Genomic DNA, 17,270 nt, shown 5'->3' with positions numbered 1-17,270 from the left:
TGGAGGACATTCGGGCATAAAAAAGTACTTCATTGTGTTTTTAAGTAAAAACTACTGTTTTTGTGCTTCCAAAACTTTCAAGAATACAGAGAGGTTTGTATTAGTTGACAAGATCGTATCTAAAAGCAAATTTTTAAAAGATCACAGTTTGTGCTAATGAATTGATTTTAAAAAACTTCCTCATCATTAAAAAAATGGCAAATAAAATTATTTTAAAGCATGAATCGTGAATATTAGTTAAATATTTTTCCTAAAAAAGCTTAAACACTTTGTTATAAAAATGTAGGTGTGAGTATCAAAAGAAAATTGATTAAAATGTTATGCAATTCTATATATTTGAACACTTTCCTATTTCTCATTTACAAGTCTGCTAAACATATAAAGTAGGCACACATCGTTGTCCATATATAATTGCAATCAGATGTTCACAATAAATCTTTACTCAATTATGAAGTTGTCACATTTTAATACAAATAATTATGTAAGCATAACCAAGCCCCAATACATTGCAACTAACTCTTCCTTGTCCTATGCATTTAACTGGAGGCCCTCAGCAGTATGGAGTTCATGGGCAATTATTTATGCAATTTGCTCCAGGGTCCTCCGTGTCGAGTTACCAATAGAAGCTGGACGGAATAAGGCAAACGCGCTGCCAATTTGCCTAGTATCGTGTTAAAATGATGGATACGTGATTTCCTGCCTAATGATGGTCGCCGGACACTTTGGTATGCATCTTTAATGAGGACCGAGCCCTTACTCTCCATTCTGGATGACAGATTGGATGTTGCAGTAAAACGTGTTTGTTAGCCACAGATGTTGATTTCTGCAGTAAAGAGGTTGAGAAAGCTAAATAGGCCATCGTGAAAACTCGTGTAATAAGATATGAATTCATGCTCCAGAATGGTTTGATGGTAATTGAAAACAAGATACGTTGCATTAAAATGTTAATTATTTTAGGGATTGTAGTACTTACTTTATCTCTCAAATACTACTTCAATGGCGTCAAACATTTCGTATTAATTAAATAAAAATGTATTTTTCCCTTACATTTTGGAGGAGAAAAGTGTACAAGTCAAGATTTTTCATCTCATCGTTAATCTATGTATATTTATAATGGTATAGTCAGGAGAGTGATACATATAACGTTGGCATAGATCACATATTGATCAAAATATTACCTGAAATCATTTGGTTGATAAAAATATCAGTTAATTAAAACGATATTAAGATATGCACTTGAGTAAACTTCTTGAACAACATTAAGCACTACGTAATCAAACGTTGATCACCTTCAAACATTTTTCGATGGAATATGAAATGTCATATGAAATACTAACATTTATTTGAAAACGTGGCGGAACAACTGGCCACATCCTTTGAAATTCGAGTCCATTGCATTTTCCATTAAAGAAATGAACCGTCAAAATGCCAGTTGCACAGTTCAAATTGGTAGATTCCTTCCTCTGCAGACAAAAAAAAAAAAAAAATAGCAGTAATTTGCCGTTCAGAAATAATGTGTGGCAACACTTGGTTTCTGTACGGCTTCCATTGAACATAAAAAATCCTAAAATGCGTAGAATAAAATTAAAAGCAACAAAATTAAAGTAAATATGTGTATTTAAATAAAGAAGAATAATTGATCATGGCTTTGCTATTGCAACCCAAAGCAATTATTGAAAAAAGTTATGCTTACCCAGAAAAGTACCCTAATATTTGCGTGCATTAAACTTGATTCATTAGTTAACATTCTTACTGTAAGATATTTGGCTATATTGTACATTTATAAATTCTTAAAAATTCAGTTGTATGTACTTCTAATAAAGTAATAAATTTGAATGTTTCAGTTTGTAAAATGATTTGAGCTTTACATTTACTCCAGCTTAGATACACAAGTTTTAAGAACCAAAATGTTAATAAGAATGAAGGCTTTCATTATTCTGAATAAATATAGTTAGGAAAATAAAATCATCGACGAATATTTAGAAACCACATCCAGAGTCCGTGTTGTGAAACGAAATTTCATTAAATTCAGAATCCAATTTCAAAGCACGCATTTGCATTAGAAGGTGCATGCATTATCAGAAATAACGCAATTAAATCTTATTTTGAAATCTGTTTTGAACTTTTCCTACGAAATTCAGACTTATACGATTTAATGTCTGACTGTGATTTGCTTATTACGTGTTTCTTAATTAAAGGAGTATAATCAATTCCATTATATGTCCGTTAAATTTTGAATTTAAAATACTGATTTTCTGGACCATTTTCCTTTTCTATGACTGTTACTTTAGAACTATTATTTAATATTCATGAACTTTCGTGAAAACAAATCGCTTTTGTATGAAAATATCGAATATGGAGCATTGAAAATTCTAGATGAACATTTAACGAAACTATACAACGAAGTTATTTTTGAATTTTTTTTTACTTTTCGGTTACTTATTTATTAAAAAGAGCTTAATAATGATGTACAGTTGGAGGCTGTCCATAAATTATATCCCGCATTGAAAGAAAGAGGGACGTCCGTGAAAATGTGACATTTTGTGGCAGGGGGGGGGGGAGAGATGACATCACGAATTTCATTATGAGGATATGTTCATGAAGAATAGTGTTACAAGGGAAAAAAAATCATTTTGCATGTTTTTTAAGATACCGCAAAATATAACCGATTGAAATTTCTGCTAAATGCATCCCCTTTATGTATTATGTTAACGTAGTGTGTTATATTTTCCTTAATTTACTTGACCTTTTCACACATTTTTTTTTCAATTCCAAATTCTCTTGTAATTAACTTGTTGTCTCTCCATCATATTTGAGAAAAAAAATTTCAAATGTGCAATAATAATTTTAGCTTTTGTGCAACAATGAAACGTTAAAATATATATAAAAAAAGAAAGAAATTTAATACAAAAGTAAAAAAATCCGTATCTAATTGATGTATAACTTAATGAAGAGAAAAGAAACCAAAAAGTATTTACAGTCGGAAATTAAGCTATATAACCACTGATACTGCAGGAAATATAAAAAACAGATCTAAAAATGAAATTCAATTCCACTATTTTTGATAATGTATGCGTCTTGTAACGACGCCATCTATTCGTCAAATGATATCGCATACAACATGAAATTTTAGACGAGAATTTAATAAACCGTTGACTCTTCAATAAGAGTCAATATTTGTCGAATATCAGTCTGTTATCTGTACCTTTCCGCATCAAATTTCGGAAATAAGTTGTAGTACAGAGCAAACGTGTGCTCACATTTAACTGCTATTTTTAATGTTTTCATAACGCAACCTGTTATCTATTCAAAGCTTGCAAACGTTCTATAAATATTGAAATGATTTCGTAGTTATTTTGACACGAGTCTAATAAATGATCAGATTTTCCAGCGATTGCTGATGTATCTATAAGTTACCGGCAAAGTTTGTAATCAATGAATGGCATCCCGACTTAAGGTCGTGGGAGGTCAGAGTGACCTTCAAAAAATGTTCTCATTGGAAAAATTTTGAAGACGATTCGGCAAATTCGGAGACATTATTGCAAAATCGAGATTATTTTTTAAATTGTTTAAATTGTTTTTTATTGAAGCCTAATGGTTCATTCTCATTAGATATTGTTTATCTATGATATGTGTGCATGCTGTATTTCATCATTCGGTAGATTTAGAATTTCTGAAACGTAAACGTCACCTGTAAGAATTAATTTCAGCATTTCATTCGCAAATTTTGAATTGTTTGTCTTAGTTCGATTTCATGCTAAATGTTATACTTATGTTGCATAAAATTGGATTCAGTGTAGTTAGTTTTTAATCTTCTCTCAACCGGCTGACGTACAAAACACTGAGTTAAATGTAAAATGATCATTATTAAAAAATAAATGAAGTACTTAAAAAGAAATGATTTAAAAAAAATAGAGCATAGGTAACGAAAGAGTAACATTTTGACTATTTGAGCAATTCATAGTTTAAATAATAGACAAAAAATCAAACTGAAGCACTTTTCAAGGAGTTTCAAAGACTTATTTAACCGTATTCAAGACATCTAGAACAATTAAAGTAATTTAAAGAACTTCATTTTCACTTCCCAGTCTTTGACATTTTATACTTCATTGTATAGTAGAGTGTTATATATATTTTTTTTAATTTAATTTACCTTTTCACATAGTCTTCTTTTTTTTTACAAAATAACTCTAACTTTGTAAAAAGCACCTATTTTAAGTGAAATAAAAAACTATATAGTTTTGATATTTTTTTACAATTAAAAGTACAGCAGAAAACTAAAAAAAAAAAGAATAAGTTTTTTTTTTTTTTTTTCCATTTTTTTTTCTCGAGTGAAACATATTGACAGTATGTAGTAAAGGTAAGATAAAAGCAAGCAATAACAAAAGAATTTCCAAAATACTGATTTCTTGATTAAATAGACATTATGTGTGGAAACATTTGACTCACAAAAAATCTATCTCTAGCAGTATGATGTAGAAACTTGGGAACCATGGATTTTACATTTTTAAAGCAGGATGTAGCACAATATTCATTTTGGCATCCCCCCCCCTTCCCCTCTTTGTGTTCGCTATAAAAATTTTAAAGTTGTAACTACATTTTTTCAAGGTTTTCAAGCACTTGAAAATGAAATCTTTTTTTTCAAATATTTTTATTTTTAGGAACGAATCATGTATTTTTTTTTTTGATAATTAGGAGTCCCCAACAAAATGGGAACCTAAGCTGAAGCTTGTTTGGCGTATAGGTAAATCCCAACCCTGTTCTCATCCACAATCTGTATTTCTCCTGGCTGCTAGTGCTGTCAACTTTTGTTTCTAATTTATTATGTGATTGTGATAAATGGTTATTCAATTTTACTTGTGAAAACTTCGAATGCAAACTAACAAAAATAGAGCTCAAAATTTTCAAATATGCTTGTAATTTCCAAGAAAATCACTATGAATTTGATTAATGTTTTGCAAAAAGTAAGAAATTTACTGTTCTTATGTACAAGTAATGCATTTTCAACGTAGATTCATTTTTAAACACTAGGATCACTTCGCAATGTTAAAATGGTATCTACTTTCCGCTTGGAAATGTTAAAATGGTATCATCAACTGCGCCATCTGCCGTGCATATCGTTAAGACCGTACTTTACATGAAACTGCGAATTACTGTCGCATTGTATAGTCTCATTATACAATTTTTCTTGTTTTTGCTTGGTCATAACGGCATAATGATCGTTTGCGACAAAATGGGGAAAGATTTTTTTCTCGTTGAAAGACAATTTCTGACATCGTCTCAAGAATGCCATGCATACTTTTATCCTACAAATAGCCACGGCTGTTTCTACATTGTTTCGTATTTTTCTTTAAGAAATATCTTGAGGAATTCTTATTTACAATACTTTTGAACTTCGTTCTCCTTCGAATGCGAAAAAAATCTAATTGGCAGAGAAATTCAAAGTTTTTGAAAATACTTCGAATTCTTTTTATAATTTAAACAAAACGAAATAGTTATTTTTGGCACTGAAGGAAAATGAGAACATATTCTCTATGGTACGGATTTGTTTTTCTTTTTTAGACTTTTCAGTTATTTAATTTGATCAGTTTTTTTTTCTTTTATCTTATCTTAACTTATCTATTTTTTAAATTTTATACATTCCGAATTTTGTAGTGCAAAAATATCAATTAAATATGTAGAAATTAATTTTAAATTTTGCTCAGTAAAATTTTAGATTAACGCGAATAAGACATACCCCGCAAGCCAGCTTGAAAATTGAATATTTACAACTGTGTTTGTCTTTTATGTTATGTATAAATTTTAAGCAGTTATTTGTGAAAGGCGTAGAAAGTTGAAAGTTCGTTTGATTGAAGTGAGAAAAACGTGCGATAGCACCAACCCTTGAAGCAATTGGTGGGAACGAAATTATCATCTATTCCCGTTATGGGTTGTCTATAGGTCGTTTTTTTTTTTTTTTTTTTCTTTTGAGTTCAATACCGGGCACATATTTAACGAGCTAATTACTAATAAAATTTCTGTTTTTCAAAGCTCATATCAGTTTTTTTTTTTTTTTTTTTGTACTCAAAAAAGTAATTGAAACTTCAAAGAAATTTTAACTTTTTATATCAAAATTACTCGGTAAAAAACAATACTGAGTGTATGTAGTTACTTGCATGAGACTTTTACTGCACATGAGTTGGATGTGTATGTGTACGTGTGTGTGTGTGTGTGTGTGTGTGTGTGTTTTAATTTCATCAAAAATACATATATACAAACAACATGAAAGTTCTGAGTTAATTTTAACATTTAGCATTTTCGTAACTGTAGGAGCAAAAGTCTACTTCTTTCGTTGGTCTAAATTTTCCCAACTCAACTATTTTAGATACACTCATACACGAAGTGCTAGCTTTTTATAGAGCGCCTTAAAAAGTGCTTGTTAATTCCCTTCAAGTGTATGTGGTAGTGTGGTAATTTTTCGGCCATTTTAAACCACTATCTACCTTTCGTTTTTCAATTCATTGGTTCAAAAATGTACGTTCATTAACTAGTTAATTAGTATAAATGGAACATTTTATAAGTTCCCTCAGTAATTTGTACTCTCCCATCTAAACAAACCAGGCAATTTTAACTGAACATACAGGTTCACATTTGTGGCAATTAGAAGCAAAGGGATGTAAGTGCCCAAATAAAACATTTGGAGATAACCATTACAAATGGTAGGTGTCTTAGGGCAAGATATATTACTAATAGCCCTGGTAGGTGCTGCTATACAGCATAATTTAGAAAAAGTTTTTAATGAAAGACTACCGAACCCTGCAACTTTAAACGAGTTTTGCTCAAAACTTAAAAATGTCCACTTACATCCCTTTGCTTCTTACTGCCTCAGTTTTAAAACAAAATCCTTAAAGTTCATTAAAATTCGTAAACTTCGATCATTTTTGTATTCCCAGACATTACATAGGACCGCGCTAAACACCTACGATCGTTCAGGCTCCTTTCGGATAGATGTCAAGCCTACTTACCGATTCCGTTTCGAATCCGTGTTTTATTTTATTAAAATTTGAACCAAAATTTAGATTGTTTCTTTTTTTTTATCGTAATTTTTACAGTTCATCAAAACCAATACAAACATCACCAGTTGACATGTACATGAAATACAACGACATCATTCCAGCCGAGGACTGCAGTTTCGAGCTTATGAGCATTCATCAGCCCGGCATAGGAAGTGACTGAGCTGGAGGTGGAAAACCTTTTAAAGAAGCCAAAAGTGCCAAGCAAACTGGTAGCTAATTGTAGAATTAGCACAGACCAGACGAGTGACCGAAGCAATGGTTCGGTTCAACTCGAAGATTGAAGTCAAGGCATGGTATTTTTCAGTAAGTTTCTATATTAGCTACCAGTTTGTTTGGCCCTCTTGGCTTCTTTAGAGGGTTTCCACCTCCAGCTCAGTCACTTCCTATGCCGGACTGCCGGACTAATGAGTGCGAATAAGCACGAAACTGCAGTCCTCGGCTGGAATGACTGAGTTGGCGGTGTATTTCATGTATTTTTGCCTTAGTCTTGGCCGATGGGCGGTAACTTACTGAAAATCACCAGTTATGTTAAAAAAAACAAACGAAAATCATAGAGTAAGTTTTCCTACGCAAACAACTGTAATCAAATGCATAATCACTTATTTACACTCGAAGTTATTTTATTTATCAGTCGCTCAGATAGCTCAATAATTTAGTCAGTCATCACTGCATGACTTTATAATGCAGGGAAGAGTCAAGATCTTAAATTGTCTATTCAAACCCCATTCAACAACTTACTAATCGCGATATCAGAAACAATTTTACTGACTCCTAATTTTTTTCCGTAAATTGTAGCATGACAAAGTGCTTTTTTTTTTCACGCTCTGCCTAGCATGTTCATCCATGTCTGATATCTTTCTTGCTTCTTGCGATTTTTTTTTCTTCCTTCATCCTCTGGGCAATAAAACTGAAATAATTTCCGAAGCGACGCACATAACAAGTGGGACGAAATAAAAGATTGTACCGTAATGGTTACCATCATTTTTTACGTCACCTTTCCGTTCATATTTCTCCCGACAATTTCCTTGGGAATCTGTGAACTGCGATTGTGAATATAGTGGTGTAAGTCCGTATGTTAAATGTCCTTTACGGAGCTTTGAAAATGGCTTCGGATTTATTAATTGTCTAGAGTTTAGTTATTCAAAATTTGATGAATAAAATAACGTTAATATTTAAATAACTTGAAATGCAGATTTGTAAAAATACTGCAAAAGAAAAATTATGTAGAATGAATTGTACGGAAACTAGGTTTTCTTAATCCCTTACTCGCTTCGCTTGCTAACTCCCATTTTCCACTTGCGATGGCTCAATTCTGCCTGCGGTGGGTGACAATTGATGATTTTAACGCTTTTCAATTTGTCAGGACATTCCTGGAAATTCTCAGGACATTCTCAGAACTGTATGTTAACCCCTTAAGATCTAGAGGGGTGAGACAAGGTGGAACCGCTTCCCTTAGATGTCCTGTATCAAACAGTACCAGTATTAACCCGGTAGAAATTTCCAGTCCAGAGAGGATACTTATCATCCTTTTGTTACTTTAACTGTATAAATTGCATGAATATTTTTGTACTTATATTAAACTAAACATTGATCCCATACTATCGAGGCCAAAATCTACTGTTCCCCCCCCCCCTTTTTTTTTAATGACCGATGACTCTGAAGTGCAAAGGCAGATGCTCCAGTTTGGTGATCAGTTGAATTCAGTACCCCTCGTGTTTAGTTTCCAAGCTTGTTTAGCACTCATTTTATCGAGCCACTATAGGGATGATTTGACCGTGTCCAACCCAAGAATCGAACTCGAATCTACGACGTGAAAGCGCGAAGCCTTACCATTAAGGAAATTGGCATCTGTACTTATATACACAAGTTTATTTAAGACACTACGTTTTGTGCATTATTTGTTATTGAATTGAAAGATCTAATGCGGCATATATATTAAAAAATTGTTTTCAAGGTTTGAATTAATTAAAAAATCAACAAGGATTTTCGGATAGTTAAAAATACTATTCCAAGTTAAGCACAATCAAGTTGCATCCTTAACTTCACTAAACAACACAATAAAATCTAACTCTACTTTAAACAAAATCATACCGCTAATTTTATTTTAACAAATACTTCAACTGCATGAAATCATTTGATTCGAACTTAGAATTTCTTTCTTCGAAAGAAAACAAACTTCTCACACTTGGATCTCATGAAAACTAACCCAAACTTTTCTAGTCTTCTGAGATCCTCTCTTGGAGACAGTTGTTATTGGAACGTTGCTGTTGCCCCCAGAGGTAATGAACTCCTCTTTCAAAAGCTTTCCTCTCTCTCTCTCCTTTTTTTTTTTTCCTTTTCCGTCCATTTATTTCCTACGGACTTATCTATTCTCTTGTGAACGGAACATAGTCTTTGACATTTGTCGAGAAGTGTGACTAACCGTCAGTGTTATTTAATCTCTCTTTTTGTGTGATTCCGTTGATGTTACATCTTTACTCTACGGATATGACTTTGAATATTATAACGCAGGTTGTTTCTATACCTAAGCTCAATTAACAGTAGATTCTGACATTTGATAAATGTTTTTCGATGTGAAAACTAAACTAAAGTCTATACTATTAAAACCTGCTCGCGCCTGTCTGTCTGCGTGTCTGTAACCATATCTCCTCCAGACTGTGAAATTCTACCATGTCAATACTGGTACCGTTGAATACGGGACATTCTGGGGAAGCCATTTTGCCCTGTCTCACCCCTTTAACCCTGAAGGGGGTGGAGATAAGGTTCCAGACACCTAGGGGTATAAGCATTGAAATCATGAACTGTTATCTGGCGGCATTGAACTAGCGGAAGGACCAGCCGAGTTTTGGCAAACAAAGCGAACAGGGAGACAAGGGAAGACAAGCAAACAAGGAACCCCTTAGTAATAAATAAATTATGTTTAAATAATGTATTTCAAAATTTTCTTAAATTATTGCTTTGCGGTAAATCCTCGAAGATTAAAAAAAAAATGGGGTAAAAAAAACGCTTATTGGTGAATAGTTTTTATTTTATTTTTTTTTCAAGGAAAGTGCTTCATGTTTGCAATAAAAAAATCGAAAAATAAGGTATGATCATTAAAGTATTATCTCTCTGATGAATCAACCGAAATGTTTTGGGAGAGTTTTTGCGAAATACAATAGAAAGATCGCATATTGTATTATATACAATATGCGATTAACTGATATTTGAGTGGTACTAGCTACCTCAAACACACTGCCATTTCCGTTTGGGGGGGAGGGTTGCTTTTTATTTTAAAAAGGGCAGATAAGTTTAAAACGCATATGCGCATGATATGTACGGTATATAAATATTGCAATCAAGAAATCAGTAAAAAGAATTATCAACAAAGTTTGAATAAGAATTATGCACTTTTTAGGAAAACGTGGTTTAAATTTCTACTTTCCAAATGCACCAATAAATAAAGTTAATGCTTAACCTAATTCTTATAAATTGTGGGAGAATCGTAAGCAATCTAATTTAGCCATTCTTCTATGACAAAGCAACAGTTATCAATTACACTTATCCTCCTTATTGTGGAATTTCCCAAACGAAAGTATTTTTGCGGAAACAAAAATATTTCTTTCTTCGTTCGCTAGAATATTCGTAGTTTGCGCTGATCACACTTGGATTTTTTGTCGTACTGTCGCAATGTTTTTAACATTATCATTCATTGTGGCAATAGTAATTTCAGAAAGCTCTTATATCGTTCATTGCTTCTAGTATTTAAAAATAAAAAATAATAATGAAAAAATTAATTCGAATTTTGACATCTTGAATTCAAATTATGTTTTTCGCAATCACGAGTGTGTGTATGTAGGCGTGTGTGTTTGTGTGTGGGAGTATGTGTGTTTGTGTGTAGCTATGTGTGTTTGTGTCTGTGCTGGCATAAGTGTGTGGGTAGTTGTGTGTATGAACGTGTTCGTGGGGGGGGGGGGGTATGTGTGTGTAGGCATACGTGTTTGTGTCTGTGTGCAGGCATGAATGTGTGAGTAGTTGTGTGTATGTGTGTGTATGTTTTTGTGTATGTGTGTGTGTAGGTGTCTGTATGTATGCATGAATGTGTGAGTACTTGTGTGTATGTATGTGTGTATGTTTTTCTGTATGTGTAGGTGTCTGTATGTATGCGTGTGTATATGTGTATGTGTAGGTATGTATGCGTGTGTATATGTGTATGTGTAGGTATGTATGCGTGTGTATATGTGTATGTGTAGGTATGTATGCGTGTGTATATGTGTATGTGTAGGTATGTATGCGTGTGTATATGTGTATGTGTGTGCATGTGTTTGTGTGTGCATGTGTTTGTGTGTGTATGTGTGCGTGTGTGTGTAGTTGCATATGTATGCGCGTGTGTGTAGGACATGGATGCAACCTGGAGACGGCTTTCGTTATAGGAGCAGCATCGTGAGGACCCGGTCGACGGTGATGCTGCAAGAGGGTGGCGGTGTTAAAATAAAATGATAGGACATCAAAACAGTCAAGTGAGAACAATAAACAATCGTGATTGCTCAAAAAAAAAAAAATTTATCTTTTGTTTTAGCGAAAATGGTTTTTCCAGAGTCGCGCAGAAAATGCTCTGTCCCTAATTTCCACTAGTTATATCCACTAGCAATATTTAAAATACTGCATCAGCTTATTTTTATTTATTTATTTATTTTTACAATAAATGCTACTGCCTGATTTATCGCTTCCTTAATATATTAAAACATGTTATTACTGTTGGATTGTGAAAAATAATTTGCTTAAAATTGTTGTTCTTGTTTTTTATCTACACCACTATATTAAAAATGCAATATTTCTATTGGCCGATAAAAAATAATATTCCATCGAACAACTAAGCAAATATTCATAGATTTCTAGGTACATTCGTACATGCTTTCGCAAATACTGACGCAAGAACTAAAATGTCTTGGAGACTTTTTATCCATTTTAAGAGAATTAAATTTTTCACCATCGATTAGTACCAGCAAAAATTACAATACGATTGCACAATAAAAAATTATGCATATTCATACATTTGTACATCCGAGCAAGCCGAAAACACTAAAATTTATTTAGTCCAGACTAGAATGAAAAGTTAGGCTGACATTTGTGAGATTTTCTTAAAAATTTTTTTTTTTTTTTTGCTTTGCCACAGAAAAATAGTAATTGAATTTCAGTGACTTACACTAATGACTTATCGTCAGTAAAAATGATGTCTAAGCATGTCTATTCGAAAACTAAATGATTTGATTACTCTCGACTATTTTCCATCACCTATCATGATTTTCAACTGGTAAAAATATTAATATTTTCCAAACATATTTATTGCATCCCCCCCCACTTTATTTCACTTGCTTCTTTCAATCCTAAATAATACTATCACAATTACGAAATGTTTTCAACCGCAGCTATGTTCAGAGCTTCCTGATCAATCGTAACGTTGATAAATTGCTCCAAAACCCACCAATTTATCGGTATGGATCTGTAAAATCTTCTGGGAATAGCGATGGAAATTCTTTAAAGAACATTGCCACAAAACTTTACTTCTGCTTCCAGTGAGTGCACAGTAGGCGGTAGACAGCAAAGAAAAACAATGCCTGGTAATTTAACCGGAAAATCTCTCGTCCGACATATTTATCCCAACTCCGTCCGATATAATGAAGGTAAACAGCAGAAGGGGAATTCCTATTGATCTATTGGTTTTCCTTCCGTTTCCCCATACATTGTGGTCACAATGGAAAAGTTTCGGCATCCAGGAAAATCTTTTCTCGGTATTGTCTTGCTGGCAAAGAGGATTCGGCTTATTATATGCTGACAAGACGCATTAGAAATTTGCCTTCTGCAACAAATACTGGCTGTAAAATTTTCAATATCGTTTATTTAATATGATAAATGCACAAACAAAAAGCTCAGTGATGGAAATTATCTGATTTGATTTGCTTTTGAAGATTAGTTTAGGGGAGAACAGTTACATATGTTTTTTTTTTCTTTTTAACATATCGATGTAGTCTTTGATTTTGTTTTTCCTTTTTATTTACTCGGTTATAATTTGGGAGTTTTCTTGAGTATTCACGTAATATGTTGGCACAAAATAAAAAAAATTCTTAGACTTTTTAAGATTTTCAATTTAAAAAAAAATACGAAAAGTGCTGCAAATACTTTTTTTTTTTCATTTTAATCCATGACAAAAAAAAAATCAAGAAAATTGTTGGCAAAAGAGTTGTAAAAGATAAACCAGCGTAATTCTATTTGCTTCCTTATCTTTTAAATTTTAAATTACATGAATTGAAATTACATGAAAAGTTGAAAAGAAGCAAAACATCCGGGTTAACAAACCCATTTAATATATAAAAGCTATGTATGTACATATCTGCTCTTATTTGCTGCATATTTTTATGATATTCATCATGGTATTGGTAAGGATGTAGACTAGTGGTACATTGGCGCTTGAAAATTTGTTTTATTTCTGCCTTGATGGAAACAGAAAAATAATGATCATTTCTCCGATATATATCCTTCTCATGGTTTAATTTTCCATTTTAACGGAACTTTTATTATTTTTTGACGACTTTGATATCTTTATTTACCTGAATATTTTATATTTAAATAGAGTTTTCAATGTTGATCAGTTTACTTGGTGGATTATTTTAAATTTCATTGTTTTTTATGTCGTCATTCACCTTTAATGGTTTCTTGGATTTAATAGACGTTATTGTACGGAATCATCTACATTTTAGTGGAACTTTTAACCTTGCTTAGTGGCTTTTGTTTATTCAAAAGTAACTTTATAAAACAATAAGGCTAAATATTTATTTCCCATGTAACTTGAACCAAACAAGGCGGAAAATAATGTGGTCGCCAAGTGAAGCAGGTGAAAGGAAAAGTAGGTTAAATAGTGAGACTCAGGGGTGCCCATCCCCCACAAGTTCAATGGCTCAAATCCCCCCAAAACTATTCTCATCTCTTTCCTTTTTTAAAATTTGTATATTTTTAGCTCTCTTTTTTAATTTTATTTACTTTTTAAAAATATTTTTTATTTGTTTGTTTATTTATTTTTAATTATTAATATTATTATTATTTTATTAGACAAGTGCTCTGCTACGCCAATGACATGTACCCACACAAACTAAATAAATAAATGAAATGAAAAATAAATAGAATAAAATAAAATAAATAATTTAAATTAAAAAAAATCAAGAAATTTAAATGAATAAATTTGAAAAATCCCCCCAGCAAAAATTTTGATGACGCAACTTGCGCCATAATCCCCCTCCCCTTTGTGGGCACCCCTGGAGAGACTAAGTGCTTCGCTAAAAGCACTATTAAAATGGTTATGATATAATATGAAAATAATATAAAGTAAAAACTGTTCAATAACAAGTATCTTTAACTTGTATTAAATGGTGTTGATTCGAATGTGAAAAATGCAGATGTGACCTTGACTGGATCTTTTTTCCTCAACTAGAGTTGCGCCACTTTTCTTTTCCTTGTCTTATGTACTTGTAGTTGGTCGCAAATTATAAAAGCAGTATAAGTAAATCAATAACGTTTTCTCGCATAACATTAGCAGAATACTGCAGACACGTATTTCGGGGTTCGGTTGGCCTGTTTTGTTTATCGCTAAAAGCTCCCTATTTCGCACTGGAAAAGGGTTTATTTGTAACCACGAAACACGTGTGTGCAGTATTCTGCTAGTTTTGTGCGATAAAACGTTGTTGATTGATTTACTCAACTTTTTTGCAGAAAGGTGCCTATTTATTTCTTAGGAAAACAGTAGTTTTCAATGTATCCATACCCCTGTCAGTGGCACTCCGATGGGAAGTCACGGGAGGTCATTGTGATCTCCCAAAAATTTCCTTATTCGGAAAATTTTGTCTGACGATTCGACAAAATTACCATCATTCGGCGAAATTTGGAGTTTCATTCGCAAATTGAGACTTTCCGCCTTCTCAAAACTTTCAGTTCGGGGCGCCCCTGACCCATATTACTATTCTATAATCTAGTCATTTGTTAAAATTTATAATCAAACCATTTCAAAATCTGTAGAATTAATTATACTTTTTTAAATTATCTTTTCAGAAGTAGAATGCAATCGCGAGTGGATTTTCGAGCGCGTGTCCAATTACGAATTGCTGGAACGAACGAGGAAGAGCATTTCGGATGTGTCCACCAAGGAACGCTGCATGGAGTTCTGCTTGTCCGAAAAAGAATTCGAGTGCCGTTCCGCCAATTACCACGGCGCTCTGAAAGAATGCCAGTTGAGCGACGTCGACCGACATTCCGTCCAAAATTCCAAGTTCTTCGTACCGGCTGAAGACGGCACAGTATACCTTGAGAGCAACTGCGTTGATCGTAAGTTTTTAAAAGTTTACTAAAGTTGATTTTCCAATGGTTGGGAAATAATTTGATATCGATTAGTGGTGATTAATCTTTATTTGACTCGATGGACGCTTCTCACATTTACGATTTCGTCACATTATAGCCCTGAGTTGTAGAATCAGTAGCGGCGCGCACGCCATCTTGGGGCTAAACGATGCATTCTTCCTAAGTCTGCTACTGTCAAGTAGCGTGTTTTGCTTCTTGATTGTGGTTTCTTATTAACTCCGTGCATGGCCCACTAGATGGTCCCCGCTGACGCTTAACGGGCCTTGAGAAATTATGATTTTTTTGTATTAAATCGATGCAACTATGATCCGCTCATGCATCCACCAACCAATGTCAACGTTTCAAAGTTTGTTTATTTTTGATTGGGCGTCGCCCATTTTGACCGCAAGAGGCACTGAACGAAACCCCTGCATCCACCAATCAATGACAACGTAATTGAAACAGGGGTTCCAGTAGCGCCTTCTTTGTTGCCATGAGTTTCAGCGATTGTCACGGCCTATAAGCGTAAGTGAAATTCAGTGGGGCCATGCTCCATGCATTTTGCATTGATTCACCATTTATTTAATAAGCAAAATCATAACATAAATATTTAAAGTACATATGTATTTAAATTTATTTTTTTTTTAATGAGGTTGCTTTAAATCGCTTAAACTCAAAATATTCTTGATCAAATTTAAAATTGTTTTCAAAAAATTATGCACGAATATCTAAGCTTTTATTTTGATTCGGCGATTTAAAAAATATTAATTCAATAAAAAATAGAAAATGTTTGAAGAAAAGTTTCGAGAAATAAAAAAATCACATTTTTTGCAGTCAATGTATTTTTTTTTTTTTTTTAATTTGCCGAATACAAATTAAAGTAATGTTTGAAAAAGATATGCTCTAAATTCCATTACTTTATCTTTCTCAGTACTTGACTTAAAATAGTTTGAATGTAAAAAATGAGGGAAAATTCCATCATGGAGAAAAACGCGTTTGAAGTTCTAGAGTTAAATATAACATTAGTTAAATGCATGTAGCAAAAATAATTATATTTTTCTTTCTAATTAAGATAGAAGCAAGATTTAACCGTCATTTTAAACATAAAAAAGAGTAGTTTTTTAAATGAGTAAAAAATGCAAAATTTGACAGTATTTGTGTCCTGAACCCCCTTAAATTTTAACAGCTTTGTGGGCAATTTCTTGATCGATTTCGGCTTATTGGAAGAAAAATTAAACCAACTAAGTTGCCTCGTGTGAAGGCAACGAAAAACTTGAGTCAACTAGTTGATTAGCAACTTTTTCAAAATGTTGATTCAACTAACCACCTCGTGTAAGAGGCTTAAGATGAATCTCGCGGACCAAAACACTTATAAAATTTGATTGGTATACACTTAAGTTTTCTCTAGACAGCACCCGAAAAAAATGGAAAAGGAAGAAAAATTGCTAACTAAAAGTTATTGTTATCATCACTAGATGCGTAGTATAAGTCAAATTTGCAACTACTGGTCAGAAACCTATTTCTGAATATTTGACTCCAAATTTGTAACATTGAGACTGTTAGCATGCATCTGCAAACCATTAGCATGCATCTATTTGCAAAAACAGACGGAATGTAGAAGAATGTTTAGTAATTTTTTAGTGGAGAAGTGATTTGTTTGTCTGCGACTTAGCGGGGTTTGCTGTCACCGTTGTTTTGGAAGATTGTTGTTTGATTCGGGACATTGAACATAACGGGCTACACGGGTAGTTTTCGCTTTAACAATTTTCGTGCTGCATGCAAAGACTATTACGAAGGTTATTTTCAACTGTTGTGGTACCTACAGAAAAAAAATCTCGTTCCCTTTTCAAA

The 17,270-nt window shown here is 33.0% G+C and overlaps 1 protein-coding gene across 2 annotated transcripts in view; it reads left to right on the top strand.

Moving 5' to 3' along the window:
* LOC129217167 (uncharacterized) overlaps nucleotides 1–17,270 on the top strand; it is a 269,302-nt gene that overhangs the window by 163,003 nt on the left and 89,029 nt on the right. For both annotated transcript variants that reach the window (XM_054851430.1, XM_054851429.1), the window contains exon 3: nucleotides 15,135–15,407. In XM_054851430.1, coding sequence (XP_054707405.1) covers nucleotides 15,135–15,407 — 273 coding nt within the window. The remainder of the gene's footprint in view (nucleotides 1–15,134; nucleotides 15,408–17,270) is intronic.

The sequence above is a fragment of the Uloborus diversus genome, chromosome 2, assembly GCF_026930045.1.
Source record: "Uloborus diversus isolate 005 chromosome 2, Udiv.v.3.1, whole genome shotgun sequence".
NCBI classification, from domain to species: Eukaryota; Metazoa; Arthropoda; class Arachnida; order Araneae; family Uloboridae; genus Uloborus; species Uloborus diversus.
This window is presented reverse-complemented; position numbering and strand designations above follow the sequence as displayed.